The following is a 25,286-nucleotide window of genomic DNA, read 5'->3' as shown; positions in this document are numbered from 1 at the left end:
GCAAAGCCTAACATAACTACCTACTATCTGGCTCTTTATAGAAAAAGTTTGCTGATCTCCCCCTAATCCAATCCTGCTTGGTTTAAACGTCCACTTTTATGTGAACCCTATCTAGGTGTCCATCTTTAATTCCCTCCTTTTCCCATTCTCAGGCCCACGGCCGGAAATCCTGGTGAGCGCTAACCTTGCCGCAGTATTCTTGCTGTGCCACGTTTTTCCTCCTCCCTCAGGCTGTCTTCTCACTACGACCGAAGCTAACGTCCAAGAGAAGAGCTCTGACACCACAGGTACTCTTTGGGGCTCCTCATCCTGTCCTAAACAAAATGTGCACTGCCTAGTATTGTAGTCAAGATTCTCCCTTATTGTGCCAAGGCTTATCTTTTCAACTATGTTCCTAACATCATATCTCCACCCAGCATTAGCAATCATAACTCACCCTTGTCTTCTCTACTTCCAAGCCGAGCTCACAGTTACTATCTCTGTATGAGATATCTGCAGCTGGTGCTTCTGTTTCATCCTTTGAGTCGGTTATCTCAAGTGCCTCAGTGCCCTAAAACCCTTCCTCAGTTCCTTCACTGAGAACAATTATTGGCATCTGTGCAATTCTCTAGGGTTGTATAAATGTTTTATTTCAAATCCTGCTTTAAAGTTTCCTGTATATACACAAAGATTGTTTCTCATGTTCTACTGAAAGCTGCTAAGGGACAGGATTTGTATTCTATCTTATTAATTTACGTAGTCTTTTGGTGCCTGAAAAGAAAAAGTATTAGTTGCTCAATCGTGTTGGGGACTCTGTGCAACCCCACGGCTGTGGCCCGCCAGACTCCTCTGTCCGTGGCATTCCCATGCAGGGATACTGGAGTGGGTTGCCATGCTCTTCTCCCGGGGGATCCTCCTGACCCAGGGAATGAACCCAGGTCTCCTGCATAGCAGACAGATTCTTTACCGTTTGAACCAGTACAAAATGAAAATGTTTATCCACTGCAAAAGTCCTCAAGGAGAGCTGGGATTGTGAATTTTTGAAATGTCTAAGAACTACCTGTTCTCAAGCACGAACTCCACTTTACTTTGTTCAGAACTTACTAGGACGAGCAACATCTTTTAGAGACACACCGAGGCCCAGCAGGCGCAAACCTTGGAACGCTTGAGGCCTTGAGGTTCGAACACCTGCAAACACGTGCGTGAGAAGCGCTTTCTTCCAGGCTCCTCCTCTGTCCATGGTGATTGACGGACCAAACTGTCCAATCAGCCCTCCCCGCCTCTTTCAGCAACAGCCAATCACAGGCCCCGAGCGCCTCCAGACTACGAGACTGTTTACTAACATCGGAGCTGGGGGATAAGGGGCGTGGCCGTCCTGGGAATGTCGGGGACGGGAAGGCTCCGACTGCGCGTGCGCAGCAGCGCGGGTGGGCGGAGCAAAAGCCGGCCTCACCAATCGGATCGCACGCGCTCCTCCCTCGCCTGCCGCCCGCGAGCAACAACAGTTCGAGCCGCGGGGCGGGGCGGCTCGCCTCGCGTCAGACAGCGCTGCCCAACGGGGCCCGGCGCTGGCGGCGGCGCGCGCCCCGCGCCCAATCGGCGACGGCGACTCGCAAGGCCGCCGACCCTGCTGGCTGTGGGCGGGGCGGCTCCGGGGGAGGCGGGGAGCGGGGCGGAGTGGCTGCGCGGGACTCGCGGCGCCCGCCGAGGGGAGGCGGCGGGAGCGGGAAAGCGGCTCGCCCCGGCGTCCGGGCTGCCGAGCGGCCGCGCCCCGGCTCCGGGGGCCGCGGCGGGAGCTGAGGCGCCGGGCGTCCCGGAGCAGCCCGCGCGCTCGGGCGAGGGGAAGATGGAGGAGAAGGGCGGCAGCGGCGGGGACGCCGGCGGAGAGCAGCTCCGCGTCGTCAAGCACGAGCTGCGGACGGGTGAGCGGCCCGCCCCCTGCCGGCCGGGCCCGGCGCGGGGCTGCGCGGGGCGGGGCGGGGCGCCCGGCGGGCGGCGGGCGCGGGGGGCCCGGGCGGCGGGCGCGGGGGGCCCGGCGGCGGGCGCGGGGGGCCCGGGGAGCGCGCCCGGAGCCCCCGGGGAGCGCGCGGCGCGCCGGCCTGGGCCCGCGGCGCTGACTGGCCCAGGGGTGCTCGCGCCCCGTCCCGCCCGGGGACGCACCTGCCCCTCGCGCGTCTGGGAGGCGCGCCTTCCTCGCTGCGGGGGGAGCGACGCTTGGCTCGGAGCGCGGCTCCCCCGCTCTCGCCTCCCTGGAGGGGCCCCTGAGGTGCGGGCTCCTGGGCCCGGGGAAGGGGCGGCTGTGCCCCGGCCGCGTGCAGTCCAGCCGCAGCGCTGCAGGCGCTGAGGGCTTTACGAGGCGGCACAGTGAAGTACCGGACGTGGCCTGGAATCTCTGTCAAAGGTCTTCTGAGGAGGCTCAGTAAATTCAAAGCTCCGGGTAAACCCGGCTGATTAGCCCCCTTACGGCGCTCACGCGCTGATTTTGGGGTCTCTCCAGTCGACTCAGGCTTTATACTTGTTACTTTAGTCCTCGTGGGTCTGGGTTGTTCCTTATGGGAAACGCTTCTTCCGACTAATCGGTGTAGATTGGGTTCATATTTGTGGAGTCCAGTCCCCTGTTAGAGATCCTTTTTCATTTCTGAACAGATAATACATTTTAACGAGTTGCTCATTATTTACTAATAAGTATTTCTGTGAGGGTTAAGAATTTCGATTCAGCTTCTTTGGCATCTTGGGATATTCTTTTATTGTGTGGGGACAGAGCTTACGTAGCAGGTTTCAGGTGTGTGCCTAGCACACCTTGGTATAGTTTTGAACAGATTGCAAAGTTATATCTGTCGCTTGTTCTTTTAGTTTTTGTTGTTGCTGGTTAGCATTCCATTGAGCGCCAGTGTGGTGACTTAAGAGGGATGTCAATTGCATGCTTACTTATTTCAACATTAACATTGGCTTAAAACTTTTTTTTTTTTTTTTGGTCAATATGAGTTTGTTATGTATCTTGAGCCAGTTACTCCATAATTTTTTGGAGTTCCTAATGTAACTTGTGTGGGCTTGTTTGGTTTTCCTGTCTCGGTTTAATAGACAACTGATGTTTTCACAGGGCTATTCAATACTTTATTCCATAAGTTTTTTACTTTATTCTTTTCTGTTAACATCTGATTTGTGCCAGGCTCAGTGTCAGGCGCTTTCTGGTGTGGAGATTTTGAATTTCTTTTTCTTTTCTTACGTAACGATTCACTGATTCATATATGTAGCCTCATGCTGTGCAGCAGAAGCTGCTTGCGGCCCTGTGTCCTCATGGCCGTGTGACCACGGAGCGATAAGCAGCTTTTTGCTGACTGGCCAAGGAGCAAGCTGCTTGATTAGTAGTCGACCAACTGCTCAGTTTCTGGGTTTTGCAAACAATGCTAGTTTTGTAGAAAACAATGAGTACTGCTTTATTTTCCCTCCTCTACTAACTCTGAATCATCAGCTTCAAGCTTGCATTTTTAGAGGTTTTTCTGATGGCTGGTGAAATTGTACTGAATTCATTAGTACTGTTAACTGTCAAAGGAACAGAACAGTCACTTTGATTTATTGCTGAACATTGAAACAACTGACCAGATACAGTGGTCAAAAACACTTAAAATACAGCTTGAGAGGTTCAGTCATCCTCAGGCAGCCGGGCTCCTGTCAGCACACGGGGCTGTAAGAGGCGCTGCAGTCGCTTGGTCTGACGTGGTCCCTGGCTTCTCAAGATGTGGACAAGCATGTAGTCCTCTCAGGTCGGCAGCCGGTGACTCCTCGGCCGCGCTCGACACTGCGCTGTCTGCTGTAGGATGAACAGAAAGGCCACACACGTGACGTGGGAAGGGACGGAAGGGGTCCCAGTGGTGTGGGCCGAGCAGCGCAGCGGGCCTGGGTGTGGAAGTGAGGCCGGCCCTCTGGGACTGTGGACTGCAGCCCGCCAGGCTCCTCTGTCCATGGGATTGTCCAGGCGAGAATACTGAGAGCGGGTTGCCATTTCCTCCTCCAGGGGGTCTTTGTGATCCAGGGATCAAGCTCAAGTCTCTTGCGACTCCTGCACCGCAGGCAGATTCTGGACTTTGTTCTGAAGCCGAGCTCTGCCGGTTACTAGCCGTGTAGACTTGGGGAGGTCGCTTCACTCTTTCGGACTCACTCATCTCACCTGCAGAATAGAAGACTGAAGGAGACTCTGTTGGAGAAGTGCTAAGCAGTTTGCTTGGCACATAATAGGCCCTCAGGAGCTGTTGGTTTGTGTACGTCCGAAGATCACCCAATAACAGCGTCTTTTCTTGGAGCGTGCGGGTTGCTCGAGTTCAGGGTCCTCATTCGGCGCCCGCCCTGTGCTGTGCTGCTCAGCTGTCATCTCTTTCCGTGTATGTCTTGCCTTCTGAAGCCGAGTGTAAACCCCCGCGATCCCCACTGCTTGGCAGTCCGTGTGTCTCTTCAACAGCATTTAACACACAGAGCTGTAATAGTTAACTTGTCTGTGCTGGACTGTAAGGTGCTACCATGTCCTTTGTCCATTTTCAGCCCCTGGCATATAGTAAGTACTCAAATGTTGGGTGAATTCACTGAATGCATGAAAATCCAGGACAAAATCTGTTTATTGTAGTCCCAATATCTTGTAGATGTTAGGTGGTTGGTTAATGGATGCCAGCAACCATGGAAGCTAAAAATGAAGAGAAAGGGATTGATTAGATCAGTTAAATGCACATTTCCTGACACTCTGTTTTCTAGGCTAAATGGTACTAATGACACACAAAAATGAGAAGGTATCTTGGCCTCTGCTGGTCGGGGAGGAGGCAGGTAAACCAGTAGTTAGCGCATATTGTCACACTGTGAGAGACGGGCGCACAGAGCATACAGACAGCAAAGACGAGGGTTAGGGCGTTTAGGTTTCAAATAATCAAATCTAACTGTCGGGCAGCAGCAGCAAAACAGGGTTCATTATTGGAAGGATATTGGGTTATCTCATTTGTTCCGCATTTCGTTACCGCTTATGTACTGAGTTCCACGTTGTATTCTGGGGTTACAGGACACGTGTGGTCTCCCCCTGAAATGACAGGGTTGCGTCAGACATCGCTGGAGGCAGGGACTGGTGCGTCTCTGTTGTCTCCATCCTGAGTCTTCGCTTGTCTCTGTAACGGCCCCCTTCACTGCTGCTCGCCTTTTTCCACGTGGGCAGGAGCTCAGCTGTTGATGGACTCTAAGCTTTAGGTCTTACAGCTCTAGGTACTGGATCAGGTTCAGGCATGCAGATCTTGGGGAAGGACTTCAGTAGCCTGGCTTTGGTCAGCTCAGGCAGGGAGTGGCGTCCTGTTCTGCTAGCATGAGAGCTACCCCGGGGAACACATGGACGGGGTGAGACTAAACTCCTACCAGAGGACGGACTGGTGGGTACACATCTCCGTAGAGTCCGCCATTAGGAGAGAGAGCCTCACGCTGAGGAGAGGGTCAGGAAAGGGCTGTTAGTTATCTCTTGCTGTGCAATAAATGACCCCCAAACTTAGTGGCTTAAAGCACCGTGGTTCCTGCGGCTCAGGAATTCGGGAGCCGCTTAGCCTGGTGGTGTTGACTCAGGGTCTCTCTCGGGGTTGTAGTCAAGGTTTTGGCCAGGACCGCGTCCACCTGAAGACTTGTCTGGGTCAGGAGATGCCCTTTCAAGACAGCTCACTCGCATGTTGTGGGCAGGACGCTTCAGGGCCTCAGTCCGTGGCCCTCTCCGTGTGGCTGCCTGCGTGTCCTGCTGGCGTGACAGCCGGCTCCCCGGGACAGGTGATCGCAGGGAAGGGGTGTGGACGCTGCCGTGCTTCCCTGCTGTCGTTGAACAGCTTTTTTTGAGATACAATTTACATACTATGAAGTCTACTTGTTTTTAGTGTACAATTCAGCCATTTCAAGTATATTTATAGTTATACAACCGTCACCACAATCTAATTTTAGAACTTTCCATCACTCTAGAAAGAAACTTCTTACCCTTTTTTCGGTCACTCCACATTCTCACCGGGCACTCCTCAGTCCTGGGCATCTGCTAAGTCTGCTTTCTGTCTGTGTATTTGCCTAGGGACATGTTACATTCCGGAACTTCGTAAACTGTGATCTTTTTCATTCTGAATGTGTGCTTGCTCACATCTGCCTGTGCGGGTCTCGGCAGCTGCTGCCTCCCTCCTCTAGTCGCAGAGAGCATGGCTTCTGGTCGTGGAGCTCCGGCTCTGGGAACGAGGGCTCAGAGGCTGCGGCTCCCAGGCTCTAAAGGATAAGCTCAGGGGTTGTGGCAGATTGGCTTGTTGCCTTGTGGCTACAGGACCTTCCTGGACCAGGGATCGAGCTGTGTCCTCTGCGCTGGCAGGCAGAGTCTTCGCCACCGGGTCGCCAGGGAAGCCCGGTGTGTGATCTTTCATGGCTGGTTTCTTTCACTAAACGTGATGTTTTCCAGATCCATCAGTTTCTAGTGTGTGTCAGCACTTCGTTTTTTAAATTGACAGATAATGTTCCATTGTATGGATATACCCTGTATGTTTGTCCATTCATCAGTCGACATTTGGGTTGTTCCGACCTTTTGGCCATTGTGAATGCTGCTGCTGTGTGCATTTGTGTGCAGAGTTTTGTGTGGACCCGAGTGTTCTTTTCTCTTGGGTAGATGTTAAGAGTACACTTAGTGGATCACGTGGTGAGTCTGTGTCAACCTTTCAAGTTTTCAGCGTGGCAGCACTGCTGTCTAGTCCCGCCAGCAGGGTGCACAGGTGTTCTTGCCTGGAGAGTCCCAGGGACGGGGGTGCCGGGGGGCTGCACCTGTGGGGTCACGCAGAGTCGGACACGACTGAAGCGGCTCAGCAGCAGCACTGCTGTTTAGCCCGCCAGCAGGGTGCACAGGTTCCAGTTTCTCCACGTCCTTGCCGTCACTTGCTTTTCTTTTTGCTTATAGCCAGTCTCGTGAGTATGAAGCGGTGTCTCCCTGTAGTCTTGGTTTGTGTTTCCTAATGACTAGCGACAGTAGGCATTGTTTCATGTGCTCATGAGTGCTCTGTGTATGTTTGGAGAGATGTCTGTCCAGATCCTTTGCCCATTTTTAAATTGGTTAATTTATTATTGAGATATGAATTCTCTATGTCTTGTAGACATAGATCCCTTATTAGTATAGTTTGAAATATTTCCTCCCAGTTTATAGGAGAAAATTATCTTTTTTTTGTGTGTGATAACCTTAGAAGAAGTACAGTCTCTTAATTTTGGTGAAATCAACTTTTTTACTTTGTTTCTTGTGCTTTTGGTGTTGTATCTAAAAACTCTCTGACTAATTTAAGGTTACAAAGGGTCTTTATGATTTTAGCTATTACGGTTAGAGTTCTGATCTATTTGTTGGAAGGCTGTTCTTTCCCGTTTTATTTTCTCGGCGCCCTTGTCAAAAATTAATCAACTGGCAATGTATGGATTTCTTTTTGGACTCTCTATTCAGATCAGACGATTGTTTGTGTCTGTTCTTAAGCCATCACCACGCTGTCTTGACGACTATGACTGTTTTGTAAGTTTTGAAATTGAAAACGGTCAGTTTTCCAACCTTGTTCTTTTTCAGAATTATTTCGGCTATTTTGGGTCCCTTGAGTTTCCATATGAATTTTAGAACTAGCTTGTGAGTTTCCATAAGGAAGCCAACAGTAATTCTGGTAGGGATTGCCTGGAACCTGTAGATCAATTTTGGGAGTATTGCTACTTTAGCCAGAGAAGGCAATGGCACCCCACTCCAGTATTCTTGCCTGGAGAATCCCATGGATGGAGGAGCCTGGTGGGCTGTGGTCCATGGGGTCGCTAAGAGTCGGACATGACTGAGTGACTTCACTTTCACTTTTCACTTTCAAGCGTTGGAGAAGGAAATGGCAACCCACTCCAGTGTTCTTGCCTGGAGAATCCCAGGGACGGTGGAGCCTGGTGGGCTGCCGTCTATGGGGTCGCACAGAGTCGGACACGACTGACACTACTTAGCTGCAGCAGCAGCCACCTTAGCATATTAAATCTTGTGATCCATGAACGTGAAATGTTTTTCCATTCATTTACATCTTCTTTCATTGTTTTTTTTAACAACATTTTGTTTTCAGAATGTATATTTACACTTTTGTTAAATTTATTCCCACATACTTTATTTTTTTTTGGTGCTACTTTAAAAATTATTTCCTTAGTTTAAGTTTTGGATTGTTCACTGAAAACATATACAACTTACTTTTATTAGTCTTGTATCCTGCAGCCCTGCTAAACTAGAATATTAGCTTTGGTCTTTCACTGTTAAGTGTGAAGTTAGCTGTGGGATTTTCATAGATGCTTTTTGTCAGATTGAGGAAATTTTCTTCTTTTCCTGGTTTGGGTGTGTGTTTCCTCTTTCCCAAGGTAGCTTTAAAACAAGTTTTTTTAAATGAATTTTTACTGGAGTGTAGTTGCTTTACAGCGTTGTGTTTGGGTGTTTTAATCATGAAAAGGCGTCTTTTTTTGCATTTATGGAGATAATCGTGTTTCTGTTTTGTTTTGTTGATGAGGTGTATTATATTAATTTTGGGGTGTTAAGCCAACCTTGTATTCCTGGGATAAATCCCACTTGGGCAATGTGTATAATTCTTTTTATGTACCACACTGGATTCAGTGTGCTAGTGTTTTGTAGAGAGTTTTTGTGTCTATATTCACAAGAGGCATTTGTCTGTGTGTGTGTGAGAGAGAGAGAGAGAGTGGACAGTGTCCCTCTGGCTCCCCCAGAATGTGTGTGATCGATTTCTGCCGCCCGTTAAAGGCTCCAGCCATTTGGTTGCTGCCATTCTTACTTAGCGCCTCTGAGTAAAGGCGAAGAGAGGTCGAGTAAAGGTGCTCTGTGGAATTTCTATGGAAACCTTGGTGTAGACAAAAGTCAGGAGTGGTGATTTACTTTAAAAGATAATTCTGTTTTGCCAGAGGACCCATGATTGAATCCCATTGAAAAATAATTCTCTGATGCTCTTTAAATATGATCCCATTTATAATGATTTAATTTATACTTAGCTTTTTAGGAACATAATGCTTATCTACAACAAGATACTTTGGCTGACAGTCTTGGTTACCTGTGAGAACAGTGCGGCGCTCCTTTCTGTATCACGCGTGTGTAGGCATGCACTGTGTCTGTGTGTCCATACGTTTTTTACAGTGCTTCCCCCACTTTGTTTTTTAGCTCCCTCACCTTAAGACGGGCAGGTATAACTTGTGCTCTATCTTTAGCTTTATAGGGATTCATTGGGAAGGTCAAAAGCATAAATAGGATATTGATAGTACCTGATTCCCTGGAGCTTAGACCTTAAAAGAAAATCTGTTCTTAAGTTTCTAGCACAAGTTTTAGAGATTAAGAAAATGATCTATTTGGGCAAAGGAAGTGGAATCTCAGCCCTTAAGTCTGGGGGGATTCCAGTGTATTTTGTATTTGCGGCCCATAGTCAGGGAAAACCTTCTTAGGTGGCAAGTCAGCTGTTGTATAAGACCTACCATTAATCTCTATACTGCAAAGCAGAAAAGAATCCTGAAACCTCAGATTCCTGGAGACACAAGTGATCTGGTGGGCAGGATTGAATTCCTCCCCTGAAAAAGAAGCTGATGCTTGGTGAAAATTCCTCCGGGGGACATCTGGCATAGTAACATCATGTGTTGACTGAAGCGTCACAATTAAACACGCTTTTGAGAGATGTCAACCCTAAGCTGCAGTGGGAGGGAGGGGTTGGCGCAGCTTTCTCCTTGGAGCTCCTGGAACGATTTCCAGGCTTCGGTGCGCCTCAGGGGTGGGAGCGCCCCTGCCGTGCTCGTGTTCCAGGGAAGGTGATTGAGTCTGAAGGAGAAGCCTGCCCTCGCTGTGTTTGTCTGCCGCAGCGCCCCTCCGGGTTCAGCTGTAGCTGTTCTCCCAGAAGTCACAGACGTTCTCTGGACTTTATCCTACCCAGAGTTGTGAGTAAGCTGGCGCGCTCGCTTTTTTTTTTTTTAATACGCAGTAGGCGTCCTGCCCTGTGGCAGCCGGAATTAGGCAGGTAAAGTTCCCAGATTTTAGCCCAGGGCTCGGAACTGCGACTTGTAAATTTCACACTCAGGGTTTGGTGTGGGTGTGTCTCTTTTTATATAATTAGTGTGTTCCTGACAAAAGATTGTGTAAATAATATTTTTATGTATCAAATTCTTTGGAAGATAGGTGAACTTAGTATTTAAAATAATTCTATGACTAACTCTTGAAGTTAAAGAAAAAACTTTTGAGTTTTCCACTTGTGGCTTTGCTGTACCTATGTAAATTTGGTCTTACAATGTTATTTTTCTGACACCATCCCTGCAATGTGTAAATCGCCAGTATCTGCAGACAAGTAAATTGATGGGGTCTTGTGTGGTAGACTGAGTTAATACACCTCCTCCCCCTAACCTGTAAATATGTCTCCTCACACGGCAGACCTTGCGTACTTAAGGGTGGGGAGTTATGGCACCGGCGCAGTGTAAGCAGAGGTCCTTGCAGGGGAAGTAGGTGGACCCCAGAGGAGGCGTTAGGAGAGTGGAAACGGGCGGCGAGAAGGAGGTGCGGCCGTGGCCGCGGAGCTGGGGCGACGCTCCTGCTGGAGGGGCCCCGAGCCCCGGAGCCGCGGCGCGCACGGCGGAGGCCCGCCAGGCCCCTGGCCTGCCCAAGAGGAGGGCAGCGCTCTGTCGCTTGGCTGCTCTGTGGAACCAGCTTGAGACTTCTGAGCTCTAGAACTGTAATAAGCCACATTTATGTTGTTCATAAACCATGAAGTTTATGTAATCTTTCACAGCAGCAATAGGAAACCAACACATCTTGCTTAAGACTGAACGAGCCAGGAGATGATTGTGCCCCAGGCTTGGGCAACTGCGTAGGATACCAGTGGGAGGCAGTCAGTCATTCAAACAACCAGCCATTCCGTAGAAACTGGTAACGAGGGTCTACTTCTTAGAAGAAATAGGATGGTGTCCCCTCCAGGGGATCCCCAAGAAGACCTTCCTTTCTGATCTTAGTACCCAGCCTGGCTGAGCGGCTGCAGCCAGCGGTTCTGGTTTGCATAGGAGTGCTGTGAAGTGGACCCCCCGGGGCAGGTCTCTTATCAAGTTGGTGGCTAGGAAGCCCCACGTCTCAGGGCTGCATCACATACAGCTCTGGCCTAGCGTGCATCTTGCGGCCTCTTCCTGGCGTCATCTTCTGCCCTCAATCTTCCTTCCTTCCTTACACTTTAGTTAATTTCGATGACTGTCCTAAGTCTTTTCTAGACCAGAGCAGGAGTTAGGTAAGTGTTTCATTAAATAGATGCATTCATATACAAAGCATGAGTAATGCGGACAACGTGGAAAGACGTGTGACTTTCTATCCAGTATCTTGTTTCTTAAATCTTTGTGGCGGTGTTCGTGCTATTTTTATCTTTCTCCTAAGAAGGAAAAAGTAGGTCTCTGATTAATTAATGGCATTTTAGAGTTTTTAAAAAGTATGTAGTGAGAAATCAGTAAAATTGAGGCATACTTTAAAAAACAAATCTTATTGGCAAAATGATGGAGGTTGTACACAGGGCTCTCTTTTCTATGTTAGTGGAATATCCCCTCAGTAATGGGAAAATTCAGGCCACTAAAGCAGTCTGTCCTCTAACCACATCAATACTGGATTGGAATGACATGTTTTTCCTTCAGAAAAAAACTATTTGAAACATGTAATAAGGAAATGTAATTCGTGCCTAAATGAACGGTGTTGCAGTGAAAGGGTGTGAACCCTGAATCTCAGCAGTAGATTTGCGTTCGCCCTTTCCACGTGAGTGTGCCCCTGTTTTTCCTTTATACCAGTGTCCTTTGTTTGTAAGGAAACATCGTAATTGGCTAGAGTAGGACAGATCTAACAGGTACACACAAATCAAACACGTAACCCTGATGTAATTTCTTTGTGTATAAATTGGGCAAAACAGCCACAGTTTTATTCATCCATTAAGGACTTGTTGATTCTTGTGTGTCTGGCACCGTAACAGGTGCTGGATTTTTGCAGGGAACAAATTAGACACGGCTCCTCCCCTTGTCGAACACATCTAAGAGAAAGACCTTCCCTTGTAACCGTACAGTTGACCCTAGGATTGCAGTTGTAATAAGCCATGAGGTCGTGCAGACGCTGTGAGAGAGTGTGAGGGTGGCCGGCCTCCGGAGGAGGGGGGCGTGTGCTGCCGCGGGGCGGCGGGCGGGCAGCGAGGCGCTCCTGCCAGAGGCGGCGGCAGATGGTCCTGGCGCAGGGAGCGCCTGCAGCCCGGGTACCGGGCGGAAGGCCTTTGCGGGCCGAGCTTGCGCCCGAGCGGGAGGGCTGCAGGGGCGCCCTGAGAAGGCGGCCGAGCTGGTGCGTGGGCGCTGTGGGTTGTTCAGGCGTCACCCTGAGTGCAGGGTGAAGCTGCTAAAGGGTTTTTCAGAGATTAGTTTTGCACTGTTAAAAAAATGGCTTCCTCACGTGAGGAACATGGTAGGAAAGAGTGTCTGAGGGGAGACCGGTTCGGAGGCTTTTGCGGAAGTTAGGTGTAAATACAAGTTGGGATTGGGTAATGATTAGAAATTAGGAATTGTGAAAGTATTTGAGATATATTTAGCAGAATATAACAGCGGGACTTGGTGTGGTAGTGATACGAGATTTTCAGGCTGGAACAAACGTATGTTTGAAGGTGCGGCTTGCTCAGACGGTGTATTGATTTTCAGCTGCTGCATGACAAGTCACCACAAGCTTAGTGGCTTCTAACAGCACTTGTTCCTTAGCTTACAGTTCGGTAGGCCCGTGGCTAACGTCAAGATGGTAGGCAGATGGGACTTCCTGGTGATGCAGGGGGCACAGGTCCAGTCCCTGGTTCAGGGGCTGAGATCCCACAGGCCTTGCTGCCAAAAATACCAAAACAGAACAGAAGCAATAGTGTAACGAATTCAGTAAAGACTTCAGAAATGGTCCACATCAGAAATCGTAAAAGAAAAAGATGGTAGCCAGCCGGAGTTCTTGTCTGGAGGCTCTGGGAAGAAATGTGCTTGGAAGCTCGTTGCCGTGGCCAGCAGACTTTCCCGACGTCTGCAGTCTGCGGCCGCAGCGTCCTCAGTGGCGCCAGTGGGGCCTCTCTCGGCCGCAGAGGCCTCCTGCACCCACTTACCCGGCCCCCCGCCTTCGGGCCTCGGAGCTGGCGACAGGCTTCCCCGGCTCTGGCGTGCTGACGTCCAGATCTTCTGTCATCGCTAGGCTTTGTGTAATTAGGTCAGACCTGCCTGAACCATCTTCCCATCGTGAGATCAGCTGATTTGGGACCTTAAGTGCATGAGCAGCGAAATCCCTGTCTCCCAAGAATGGCGTCTCCTCGTGCTCAGGTGCTCAGTGGAGGGGCCGCACAGAGGCTACAGAGGCCACCTGACGGAGGGACGCCGCGTTGGGATTCTTCCTTAGAGCTCACAGAAGGTGAGCCAGGGGTGATGCCCGTGGGGTGGGCAGAAAGGATAGAACCCAGATGTGTACAGATCAAAGCTTGAGATGCCTCTGACATACTCTAGTAGACACGCGTGGTGATAGCAGGCGTGGGTAATGAAAGCTTGCTGTGTGCTGCCGACCTGGTACTTTTATCAACTCATTTAGTCCACGCGGTAACCTTACGAAGTCAGTACCTTTTTTATTATTCCCATTTGACAGATGGGAAACTGAGTCTTAGAGAGCTCGTCGACTTGCTCAGAGTTGCCCAGGAAGTAAGTGGGAAGATTAGTTTTGGAGCCTGAGGGGTCTGGTCCCCTGGCTCACCTGAACTGTTGTGCTTCCATTCATCAGGGCTGTGGGCCTGGAGCCCAGCGAAGGCGTCTGGGCTGCAGGTGACAGTTCCAGCGCCACTGGCCTGTAGATGGCTTTGGAAGCCCAGTTGTGGATGAGATCGTCTCAGGAAAGCTTGTAGAGTGGAGAGAAGAGAGGGGACTCAGAGCTGAGCCTGAACAACTCTAGAATTCAGACGGTGTGTAGGAGAGGAGAAGCTAAGAAGGGATGCAGAGGAGGGACGGCCGGGAGCGGGTCGGGGTGGCAGAGACCTCGGAGAGCTCTGGTGCTGGGGAAGGCAAGGAGAGAAGGTGCTTCGAGGGGCCTGTCAGAGCCGACTGATGACCTTATCGAGAGCAGTTTCAGTGGAGGTTTGAGGGGGAGGCCAGATTGCAATGGACTGAGGAGTGGAAGGAAGTGAATACTTAGAAAAGTTATTTTTCTACATGTACAACACTGCTTTGTTCATTGATTTAACTTGCATTTGGCAGCGCGGGCTGGGCTCAGCAGCCGTGAGGCACAGGCTCCATTTCTCCGCCACGCGTGGGCTCTGCCCGGGCCGGGGGCACACCTGTGTCCCCTGCATTGGCACGCGGATTCTTATCCGCTGTGCCGCCAGGGAAGTCTGCAAGTAGAAATGGAAGAGAGGCTTGGCTCCAGAGGGGATGAGAGAGAGACTTAGCCAGAGGGGAATGCGGGGTTCCGCTGGGGCAGGGGCAGCTTTTTTTTGTTATTTTAAGAGGAGTGATGCTAGAATACGTTTAGTGTGAATCCATTATAGGGAGAGGGAGGGAGAAAGAAAGAAAGCTATTGAAAATACTCAAAAAGAGGGGATAACTGAAGGCATGAAAAGAGAAGGCCCGTTACTTCTCTTTTTTTTTTGATAACAATTTCTTTCTTTTTTGGCGATGCTGGGTCTCAGTCGCAGCACACGGGGCCTTCGGTTTCCATATGTGGGCTCTAGTTCCCTGACCAGGGATCGACCCTGTGCCCCCTGCTCTGGGAGCACAGAGTCTTAGCCACTGAGCCACCAGGGAGGCGCCCTCATCGCTTCTGTTACGATGAGAAGCGGGAGAGGATCAGATTCTTTTGTAGATTTGGTGGCAGGAAGATATGGGAGTTTCCAGGCCGTGCTTTTTCCCCCCCCTTCTCTATGAGTTGTGAAGAAGGGCAGTTCTTTATTCAAGAAGAGAAAAATAGTTTTATTGTTTTAAAAATTGTTCTTCTGGTCTTTAAAAATTCTTAGATATGGAGGAACATGCAAACAGTAGACAGAACTCACACGCCTCAGACGAGCGTTTATAGGAGAGCTTTGTGAAGGGCACACGAAGAGGCTTCGGATGCAGCCGCTGCCGCGCTCCTGCGCTCTCCACGGAGGCCGTTCCCTGGACGTGGCTTCTGGGTCGTGCCAAAATTCTTCGTAAGCATAATGCTCTTTTTCTTATTTCTGAAGTGTTACATTTAGTTCCCTTCTTCTGAGTTAAACTTGTTTGGTACCGTGTATTGGGGGAAAGGCTGCTTGTTACTTGTTTACAAGCCTTTGTTTTCGTATTGACTCAGTTTTCACATGGGCCCCGTCATGTGATTCCAGGATCAGTTGGATAAGTAAACACTGCTGTTTCAGACACTGAGCGCGCAGTGAGTCTTAAGGGCCAGTGACCCGGGCAGTAAGAGGAAAGTGGGCAGCGCTGTTCTGAAGCACACAGACAGTGAATGTAGCTGGGATCTGCCTCCTGCAGAATGTCGTCCAGAGAGATGGTCGGAGGCCCAACCGCAAACCTAAACAGCTTCAGAGCGGCTTACCACCTGGCACTTCAAAGGAACCGAGCGTGCTGGCTGCTCCGCGTGGCCGCCGTTCTCACGTCGTCCCCAGGATCAGACTGCTGGACTCTGCAGATGAAGGCTCAGTGTGTTTAGGTTTCAGAGTTTTGGGCGCGCTGGACGCCCCCAGAATTAGAGTTCACCTTGTAAACTGCTGTATAAATGATTTATTTCCCCTTGACAAAAAGGGAAAAAAAACCGAAATAGCAGAGAACGAGTTTTTTCTCACTGCATACAATTGTCACCTTTTGACTGAAGCTAAATTAGTCCCAGAAGCTTATGTTTTTGCAGCGTTGAGTAAGAAAAGGCAAGGCTTTACAGGAAAAGTTCTTTTACGACTTCGTTGGTCTGGTCGCAGTAAAATAGATGCTAAATCTGTGCTTCTCAGTTGGTGGATCAAGAACAGACCCAGGCGTGTTAAATAAGCGTGACTGAGTCATGTGGCGCTCTCACACCTCTGTTTGAGATATTCCATTTCCGCAGAGAACCTGCCCCATTTTCTCCACTTTCCCTGGTCCTTAGGCTCCTCTTCCCGCATAGCTGAACCATCTTATCAGGGGAAAAAAATTCCTCTGTGGCCCTCTAGTTTTTTCTGTCTTCCCCTTTCCCACCAGAGGTTGAAAGAGCAGTCTATACCAGCTGTTGCTGCGGCTTCATCGCCTGTTTAGTCTTTGACGCCCCCCAGAAGCGTGCTCTCTGCAGTTACTCGTGTCCCCCTGTTCTAATCTGGGAAGAGCCTCCATTTAATCCTCCTCGGCCCCATTAGGGCTGGCGGCGCACGAGTGTGGGCTTGGTGTGGCCTTGCTCTCCCCGGGCCGCCCGTCCCTGACCGCCTCGCCGCCCTCTCCCCTTGGCCTCCTCTGCTTGCCCTTTAGATGTTGGTAGTCTGCCGTCAGCCCTCTTTCCTCTCACTCTGCACGGTCTTTCCGGGAAATAAGTATCACGCCTGGAACTACCATCCGAATCTCTCTCTTCCACTTGGATCTCTTTCTGGGATTCCTTACCAGTTACTCTCAACTACCCGCCGAGCAGGAGGCAGCTGGGCACCCCTCGGGGCCCACTCATGCTCAGCTCGAAGGCTGCCTCTTCTTCCAGCTGGCCGTGGGCTCAGTCGCCTGGCAGCGGTGAGTGTGTCCGTGTTCCCGCGGTGGTGAGCGTGTCCGTGTCCCCACGGTGGTGAGCGTGTTTCTGTCCCTACGGTGGTGAGCGTGTCCGTGTCCCCGTGGTGGTGAGCGTGTTTGTGTCCCCGTGGTGGTGAGCGTGTCCGTGTCCGTGTCCCCACGGTGGTGAGCGTGTTTCTGTCCCTACGGTGGTGAGCGTGTCAGTGTCCGTGTCCCCGTGGTGGTGAGCGTGTCAGGACGGTCGGCTTGCCTTGTCCTGCCCCTTCCCAGTCTCAGCCTCTTGGGTCCGTTTCTTCTCCTTCCGATGTCGTGGCCTGTTTACACGTCCTTTGTGGATGCTCTCCTTTCTGGAGGTGCTTAGGGTCAGACACCCCCTCCAGTGCTCTTGCCTGGAGAATCCCAGGGACGGGGGAGCCTGGTGGGCTGCCGTCTATGGGGTTGCACAGAGTCGGACACGACTGAAGCGACTTAGCAGCAGCAGCAGAGTCAGACAAGTGCAGCTGTTGTGTTGGGGGGTTTGTGTCTAGCCAGCCATCCGTCTACCTACCTGTTCATCCGTCCATCCGCCCAGCCAGTCCCCGAATGGTAAAGGTAAGTGCTCAGCTCAGCTCAAGTCGGTGGTGGAGCTGGAGTTCTGAGTCCATCTGAAGCCAGAGCAGGTCTCTTCTCCCTTGATGCACCGCCTTTCCCCTCTGAAGATGCCGTCAGCTCGTCTCAGGGGGCTTGTCCGGCCTCGTCCTCCGGGAGCTGGCCCCCCTGCCAGCGCGCAGAGGTGGTTGAGAGACCCCCGTCTACGGTGTGCCGGGAGCGCGCCCGGCCCTTAGAGAGACCCCCGTCTGCAGGGTGCCGGGAGCCCGCCCCTCTGCAGTGAGCCCTCCTTCCCCTGTACCTCAGTCTGGGGGCGCTCCCCTCATGGTCTTTTACGGGAAGGGTCTCCTTTTTGCTGTTTTTCTGAGGTCGGCCGCCTCTTGGTGCCTTGGGTCCTTTTTTGGTTGTCTGTTTGCTCATCTCTGGCCTTAGTCTTGTGTTTCTGCTTCAGGACTTTGTTTTTTCCGCTCGTCTCTCGAGCACTTGTGTGAAGGTTTTAATTAGGTTTGGAGTGTTGTGTCGCTGTTTTCTTCAGCTTTTGGCTTTCCTTTCGGAGGGGGACGGGTTCGTCAGTGGCAGTGCTTTTATTAGCAGTTTCTGATTTTGTTTTTAACAGTAGTTTTCTGTGTCCGTGGCCTGCTTTCTGCGTTTGTGCGTGTCTGTTCACCCCTTCTTGGAGAATTCCGCAGTGCTGTCCTCCGCGCTTGTTGGGAGGTGCTGGGGCGGGGAGGGCCTGTTCTCTGCTGGGACGCTCGCCTTCCCTCCTCTCGGCCCTTGCCCTTGGCTGCCAGTTCCCTGGGCACCGCCCCTTCCCCAGCTGGTCTGCCTCAGGAGCTGTGCGCGCCTGGTTTCGGTCGGATCCACTGGCTCTCGAGCCTCTTTCCGAGCCGGCCCTTTCAAGTACCGAGTCCTGACTGTGTGCAGTACTCCAGCCTTGTCCTTGGGCCTTCCTGGGCGCGATTCTGCTCTGTCTACCCTCTGCCCTTTCTCAGTGGCTCTCAAGTACCCCCCCACCTCTGAACCTGCAGTCTCTGTGGGGTGGGTCTGGTTTTCAGCCACAGGCCGCTGGGAGTCTGTAGAATTCTGCCTCGTGGTACTGCTCCAGGTGTGGGTCATGTATGGCTTCCCTGCGTCTTTGCTGATTTTATGGTGGTGTGTATCTTGTCTGTTTTCTATTGTGGGCCTGTTTTTAAAGTCTCTGTTGACTTCGTTACAGTGTTGCTTCCATTTTGTGTCTTGGCGTTTTGGCTGCCAGACCTGTGGGCTCCTAGCTCCACAGCCAAGGATCGAACCAGCACCGCTTGCGCTGGAAGGCCTAGTCTTAGCCGCTGGACCGCGAGGGAAGGCCCTATTTTGTCTTTTTTGTTTATTTACTTTTGAGGGTGAATGAGGAAATTTGAAATCTGGGGCCTTCATTGTCCCCTAAACCCGGAAGTTCCTCTGTTCTTTAGGCTCAGCTCAGGCTCCACCGCCGTCTCTTCTCTGGAGCTCCCGGTCCCCATGCTCGGCACTCGCTGCTTCCGTGCCTTCCTGACCTTTTGCCTCTCTCTGATTGCATGTGCTTTACTGCACTGGAGTCAGACGCTTGCCTCCCCTCCCCCGTCAAATTGTGACTGTCTCTTCAGGGCAAACTTTGTGTTTCTTTCTGGCGATCCGCAGTGGCACCCACCGACTGGATTGATTCACTTAGAATAGAAGCACAGTCAGTGGATGGAAGTCCGCTCTATCCTCTGTGAATAATGTGACTATTTCTGGATCGTAGTGACCTTCAGTTTTAAAAGAAGAGAAAAACTATTGAGTAATGATCAGGTTTATGTTATGATCAGTTCAGTCGCTCAGTCATGTCCGACTCTGTGACCCCGTGGACTACAGCTCGCCAGGCCTCCCTGTCCATCACCAGCTTCCAGAGGTTGCTCACACTCATGTCCATCGAGTCAGTGATGGCACCCTACCTTCTCATCCTCTGTCGTCATAATACTAAAGTTTAAGATAATAAGATTACTGCTTTTTCCCACAGAGCTTAGAATGTTAATTGACTTTTGCAAATAGAAATATCTTTAATAAATATCTTTTCTAATATTGCTGAATAGTTAAAAGTCTAGAATCTGAAATGATTCATGGTTTTTTTTAAAAAAAAATCTGTGAAAAGATTCTGCAAAATTACTGGGTTTAAAATTTTTTTAATTTATGAAACTATGATAGTACATTTATAGGAGGCTTGGAAAATACAGAACAAGATTCCATATAGTTCAACTATATATTACAATTATTTCTTTAAGTTTGTAAGTTAAGATTTTTAGTTGGAGTTTCAATATCAAACTCTGAAAAATTAGTAGAATGAATATACAGAGAAGTAGAAGAATATAGTTGACCCCAAGTTACAGTTTTTAATGGATCATTTTAAGGTTCAAGTGACTTTCTACCTTTTTGCTATACAAGACGTGTTTAGGTACCATGTGGCTGAACTTCCACATACCAGTGGAAAAGACAAAATTGGATTCTTACGTGCACAGTGCTGAGTTACCTGATTGAGTTTGGAAATAGGAGTGCCAAAATTCATCCTCTGCTCAGTTTTTGCTAGTTTTTAGCACCGTATAAAGATCTTGCTTTTGCTTAAAAAAAATGGTTTGTTTTTAATTGAGGGATAATTTCTCTGTGCTTTTTTTGAATTGGCTTTGAAATAAAGAATTTGACAATATGGGTGTACATCCTTAAGAAAACTAGGTATGTGAAAATGAAGACCCTTCACCTAATAGTTAAGTATTTTATTGATACAAATTTGTTCTTTTTTCCTGCCCAACTGTAAACATTTTTATAATGAGGGCTGTTTCTTCTCAGACCAAGAGATCCACTTAACCCATTTGTTCTACATTTGGTATTATGGGCCATGATTATTAGATACAAAAATCAAGTAAGATTTTGAAGATTAAAAAAGAGATCTGTAGGACTGCATTGCAGGATTTCCAAACAACCCCTGTCTCATTCAGAATTCTCTATAGAGAGGTGGTGTTGTAAACAGGCATTAGTCAGCATGGGACTGCATCAGTTCACTCGTGTACAGGTCAGAAGGGAAATTTGCCTCTCTAGATGAGTTTGTTCAGAAAATGGATTTGTTATTTTTTACATTCTGAAACTAGAAAGGAAAAAAGACGAAGGGAACATAATGGACGGTCATCTGATACTTGTGTGCCATAAGGAGTAGCATTCTTTCTAGCGGTTTCTAATCGCGAGATCACTTTCTTTAGTTCCTCTAATTGTGTGATAACTCTTGAATTGTGCTAGTCTGTATTTTGACTGTGTGTTTGCTCTTTTCAAAAGAAACGGTATACAAGCCACATGGCACTAGAGCTCTGGAGGAATTTCTTTGGAAACATTCTGGTTGCAGGTGGACATTACAAGAAGACATTTGACCCTACTATTCTCAGCAGTGTTCCCTGTAAGCCATTCAAAAGATTGTGAGCACAGATACGGAGAACAAACCAGTGGTTCCCAGTGGAGAGAGGGACGGGGAGGGGCAGGAGATGGGTATCAGCTTAAGAGGTACAAACTGCTGTGTGTAAAATAAATAAGCTGCAGGGACGTATTGTGCAGCACAGGAAACTATTAACAGTATTTAATAATAAGTGTATGTGGAGTATAATCTGGAAAATTTTAGAATCACTGTGTTGTACACTCTGAATCAATTATGCCTTAATTTAAAAATGTAAATAAATGAATATCCATCTTATTAAAAACTTTTTAAAGATTTGTGAGCGGACCACTTTGATCCTGAGGCTGGTCCTGAGGCTTCTGTGCTCTGACTCAGCTGTGGTCGCTGGGTGGCATGAGTTCGGTGGGTGCTCTTCCTGTGTGCTCTGCTAAACCGCCAGCGACCCTGTGTGTGCCGCAGGCTGAGAGGAGACCAGGGTCAGGGGCTTCACGCCACTTCACACGGCTTGCAAGTGGCAAAACCGGGTGTGAACCTAGATATTTGCCCTCCAGCAGCTGCCCTGCCTAAGCCTTTGTTTCTTTGTGGCTGATTTTTCACGCGTCCTGAGAAGAACGTGCCTTGATGTACTGGTTTCTTTATTTCCCATTGCGGGGGTGGAGGGACAAGGGTGAGGACGGTGAGGGTTGCTTTCAGGAACTGTCCGATTCTGTAGTTGTGAGAGAGGCCAGCTTTAAAAGACGGGTCTTTCTGGTGTGTGTGCAGAGCAGACACCCGTGAGCCTGCCCACTGGGGCTGTCTGATCTCACTGTTTTGTGATGCTGGGTTCGTACCTTTTTTTCTGTTTCTGCTGCGTGTATTGTCTGTTTACTTGCCTGCTCAGCTGTGCCAGGTCTTAGCTGAGGCGCGAGGGAGCTCTGTCCTCCTCGGGGCGTGAAGGGTCTTCAGTGCCGCGTGCGGGGCTTCCGCCTAGCCGCACACACTCTGGCACGCGGCGTGTTGGCGCTCCTGCCTCACCGGGACCGCACTCCGGCTCCCGGCCCCGGGAGCCTGGGGCTCAGCCCCTCGACCACTAGGAAGCCCCCGTGTCCGTCTTTTTCTAGAAGCTGTTACTAGTTCAGTTGAACCTTATGGAACCGTGATCCTGAATGCAGGCTTTGTCATCCCAGTTGTGGTTTATGCTTTCACAACATAAGCATGTGTGCGTAAGTCACAGCACGCGATGATACTTTGCGTGTCTCTCTCTGCGTGTGTGTGTGCGCTCTCTCTCTGTCGTGATCCCACTTTGCGATCCCACGGGCCATAGCCCACCAGGCTCCTCTGTCCATGGGATTTTCCCAGCAAGGATACTGGAGTGGGCTGCCGTTTCCTCTTCCAGGGGTCTCTTTACATAAACACGACATCATGTAATACACACGTCCTTAGGAAACACACGCAGGCCTGTTATGTGTCTCCTTCGCTGCTGCATTAAAACTGAGCGCTGTTTGCTTGGCCGTCTGTAACTTCTGTCAGTTTAACTTCGTTGCTCCTTGGTGTTCCCTTGTATGACTGTATCATGGTTTCCTGTGCATTGTCCTGTGAATGGATGCTCAGGGCTTTATTTTCCGTCATGCAGGGGGCTGTGTGTGGCATGTTCACGCACCCACTCCCACGTGTGCAGGAGTCTCTCTATAGTGTATACCTAGGGTTAGAGTCGCCGCTCTGTGGGTGTGCACAGCTTTCATTTCACTCAGCGTTGCCAAACTGCTCTCCAGACCGACTGTGCTGGCTCACGTTCCCACCAGCGGGGCGCGAGAGCTCATCTCGCGGGTCGCCTCTTGGCTTTACATCTTTAAGCTGGTCTGATGGGGGAGAAGGCGTCTCTTTTTGCAGAGTCATTTCCCTGAACACTGATAGGCTTGATAGGGCTCTTGAAAAATGTAGATGAAAATGAGGCAAAACAAAAATATAGGAGACTTGTCGACCATTTGGTTTCCCTCTTTTGTGAAACTGCCCTGTCATCTACCCCTCACTTACTTTTTTTTTTAATTGGGTTGCTTTTCTGTGTTTGAAAGGAGCCCATTCCTGTGATTACACGCCCTGTGTCCCTAACTTCTTAGACAGTATTTTGGATATAATTTAGCCCTTTTAAAAATGCCTGTGAACAGCATTGCTGTGCTGTCTAGATGGCCGTGCGGAAGGTGTGTGAGACTGCGGGTGATGGGTCCTCAGTGGCTGGACTGCTGTGCCTTTTAGAATTGCCGTTTACTTGCGAAAGTACTTCCCTGTTCTCCTCGCTGCTTCTCTTCTCTCGTCTCCCTCTCGGTGCTCCCGGTGCCTCTCGTTGCTTCTCTGCTGTCTGGTTTTAGATAAAATGATCTGGGTGAGGCTCCCAGAATTGTGTGTCTCATGGGGAGTGGATGTGCTGTGACGAGCTGCTTTCCTCAGATCTGGGGAGCCCCTGAGGTTAGTCCCAGTTGTATGTGGACTTGGACTTGGACCCTGGGTGAGCACATTTGCTGAACAGTGACTTCTGGGTTAGTGTGAACATGGCTCCATCCCAGCAGAAATGATGAGCGTTTGAGACTGGCAGGTATTACTGTAAATCCACATGAAAATTATCTTTTAAAATTCTAGATTACAAGTTTTCAAGAGTAAAATTTTTTTTCTTTTGGGTTTCTCAGTGTTGCTAGAACATGAAATGTTTCAGACGTTTATGTGTTTGATCGGGCCTCCACTGTGGTTAACATTGCTTGCCAACTTTTTAATGTTCCCACTGGCTAATCTGAAACATTCTTTTATCCCCCTGTTGCTTTGGCATTAACTTCTGTGAGGACAGAGACTCTGTCTGTTCTTCACAACTGTATCTGATCACTTAGAGTAGTCTGGGACACGGTAGACACGCAGATTTTTGAGGGAATGCCCAGTGGGGTGGATTCCACTGTCCCTACTTTTTCAGTAGCAAGCCCAGCTAGTTGACTTAGAAAGATGAATAGGATTATTTTATATTTGTTTCAGTTACTTTCTTTCTGCCTCAAATCATGTACCTGCTTTTCTGTCTTGTCTGTTTCTTTCGTACTGTGTTAAAGGGTGAATCTGATCCAGAGTGTACCCCATGTGGTGAAAACGATTATCTAAACTATGGAATAGACTAGAAAATTAAACAGTGTGTGTAAAGCATCAGGAATAATGCTGCAACAGTCCTCTGAGAATCTCTGGCTCTCTATCACAGACACTGGGTTGGCCACAAAGTCTGTTTGGGCTTTCACAAGATGTCGCAGGAAGACCTGAACAAACGTTCCAGCCAGCTCAGCACCGTGTCTCCCCAGGGCGGCAAGCCCGGGAGCTTATGTGGCTGGGAGTAGAGGATAGGTCTTTTTAGCTCAGGAGCACGTGCTCTCCTCGAACACTCTGTGCTGCCCTCCACGTCTGCTTGTAGCTCCTCTCTTCAGCTTGAAGTCGCCGATTGACACTGTTGCGTTGGGTTCGGGTGGACAGCGCAGTGCTTCAGTGGTTTCTACAGCTTAGTTCCTTTACGGGTGACTGACTCTGAGACGCCAGGACACCGTTCCCTGTGCTCTGTCCTTCTGAGTCTAAGGCGTTTCAGCCGTGCCGGACTCTGTGCGGCCCCGTGGGCCGCAGCCCAGCGGGCTCCCCCGCCGCCGGGGCTCCCCAGGCCGGAGCCCTGAGCGGGGCCGCTGCCCTGACCTTGCTGCCCGTCTGCCTCACACACAGTAGTTGTGTCTGTCGCTGTTGGTGGTGTTTAGTCCGTCACTAAGCACGTCTGACTCTTCGAGGCCTCCTGGACTGTAGCCCACAGCTCCTCTGACCGCGGGGTGTCCCAGGCAAGGACTCTGGAGGGGTTGCCATGTCCTTCCCCAGGGCGCCTTCCTGACCCAGGGGTCAAGCCTGGGTCTCCCTCACTGGCAGGCGCATGTTTTGCTGCTGAGCCACCAGGGAAGCCTGTGCCAGTTGGTCCCATACCCGTAACTTGTCCCTCCTTCCTGCCCTCGCTCCTCCGGTGGCGACGAGTTGGTTTTCCGCATCTGCAGAGTCTGTTTCTGTTTCGTGTGGTAGTGTTTTAATGTGGAAGGGACATTTTCGTGAAAACTCGCTCAGTTCTGCAGGGCCCATGGCAGCCAGCGGAAGCCGTCCTGCGTGTTTCGGCTGGACGTGATCTCTCCTTCCTCTGACGGCCCCACATTTTGACGGCAGTGCGTTTCACTGGGTGTTTTGGTTCTCCTTTGGCAAAGTTTACTCTGTTGGATAGTAAGCTCTGGGGGAGCTGTTGTCTCCGTCTTGGTTTCCTAGTGCCTGTCATAATTAGCATGAGAGGACTGGTCCCCAAGTCCTCTTATAATAACTGGTGGGAGAAGACTCAGCGTCAGTGGTTTCAGAAAAGGAGGTGGAGGAGACAGCATGTAGCGAGGGCTGCCCGCGCCCCGGGGCGTCCAGGCTCCTGCTGGCCGCTCGGCAGGCCGCAGCCTGTGACCTCTGGCCTCACTGCCGACAGCTGACGTCGACTGTGCAGACTCAGACAGGAATGTGGGGCAAGAGGGACGGACGTTCTGTCTGCGAGGTGTTTGCTTCC

At 50.1% G+C, this 25,286-nt stretch overlaps 1 protein-coding gene across 12 annotated transcripts in view; it reads left to right on the top strand.

Moving 5' to 3' along the window:
• Nucleotides 1-1,666: 1,666 nt before the first annotated feature.
• The window catches only part of RPS6KA5 (ribosomal protein S6 kinase A5), a 190,646-nt gene continuing 167,026 nt past the window's right edge, over nucleotides 1,667-25,286 (top strand). For 6 of the 12 annotated variants that reach the window (XM_042252868.2, XM_042252869.2, XM_042252870.2 and 3 more), the window contains exon 1: nucleotides 1,667-1,901. In XM_042252868.2, coding sequence (XP_042108802.1) covers nucleotides 1,826-1,901 — 76 coding nt within the window. In that variant the 5' untranslated portion in view covers nucleotides 1,667-1,825. Of the gene's footprint in view, nucleotides 1,902-1,982; nucleotides 2,246-13,259; nucleotides 13,421-15,005; nucleotides 15,180-17,316; nucleotides 23,162-25,286 lie in introns of those variants that run through there. The other 6 variants (XM_060418499.1, XM_042252873.2, XM_042252872.2 and 3 more) reach the window with 5 other exon arrangements.

The sequence above is a fragment of the Ovis aries genome, chromosome 7, assembly GCF_016772045.2.
Source record: "Ovis aries strain OAR_USU_Benz2616 breed Rambouillet chromosome 7, ARS-UI_Ramb_v3.0, whole genome shotgun sequence".
Classification (NCBI taxonomy): domain Eukaryota; kingdom Metazoa; phylum Chordata; class Mammalia; order Artiodactyla; family Bovidae; genus Ovis; species Ovis aries.
This window is presented reverse-complemented; position numbering and strand designations above follow the sequence as displayed.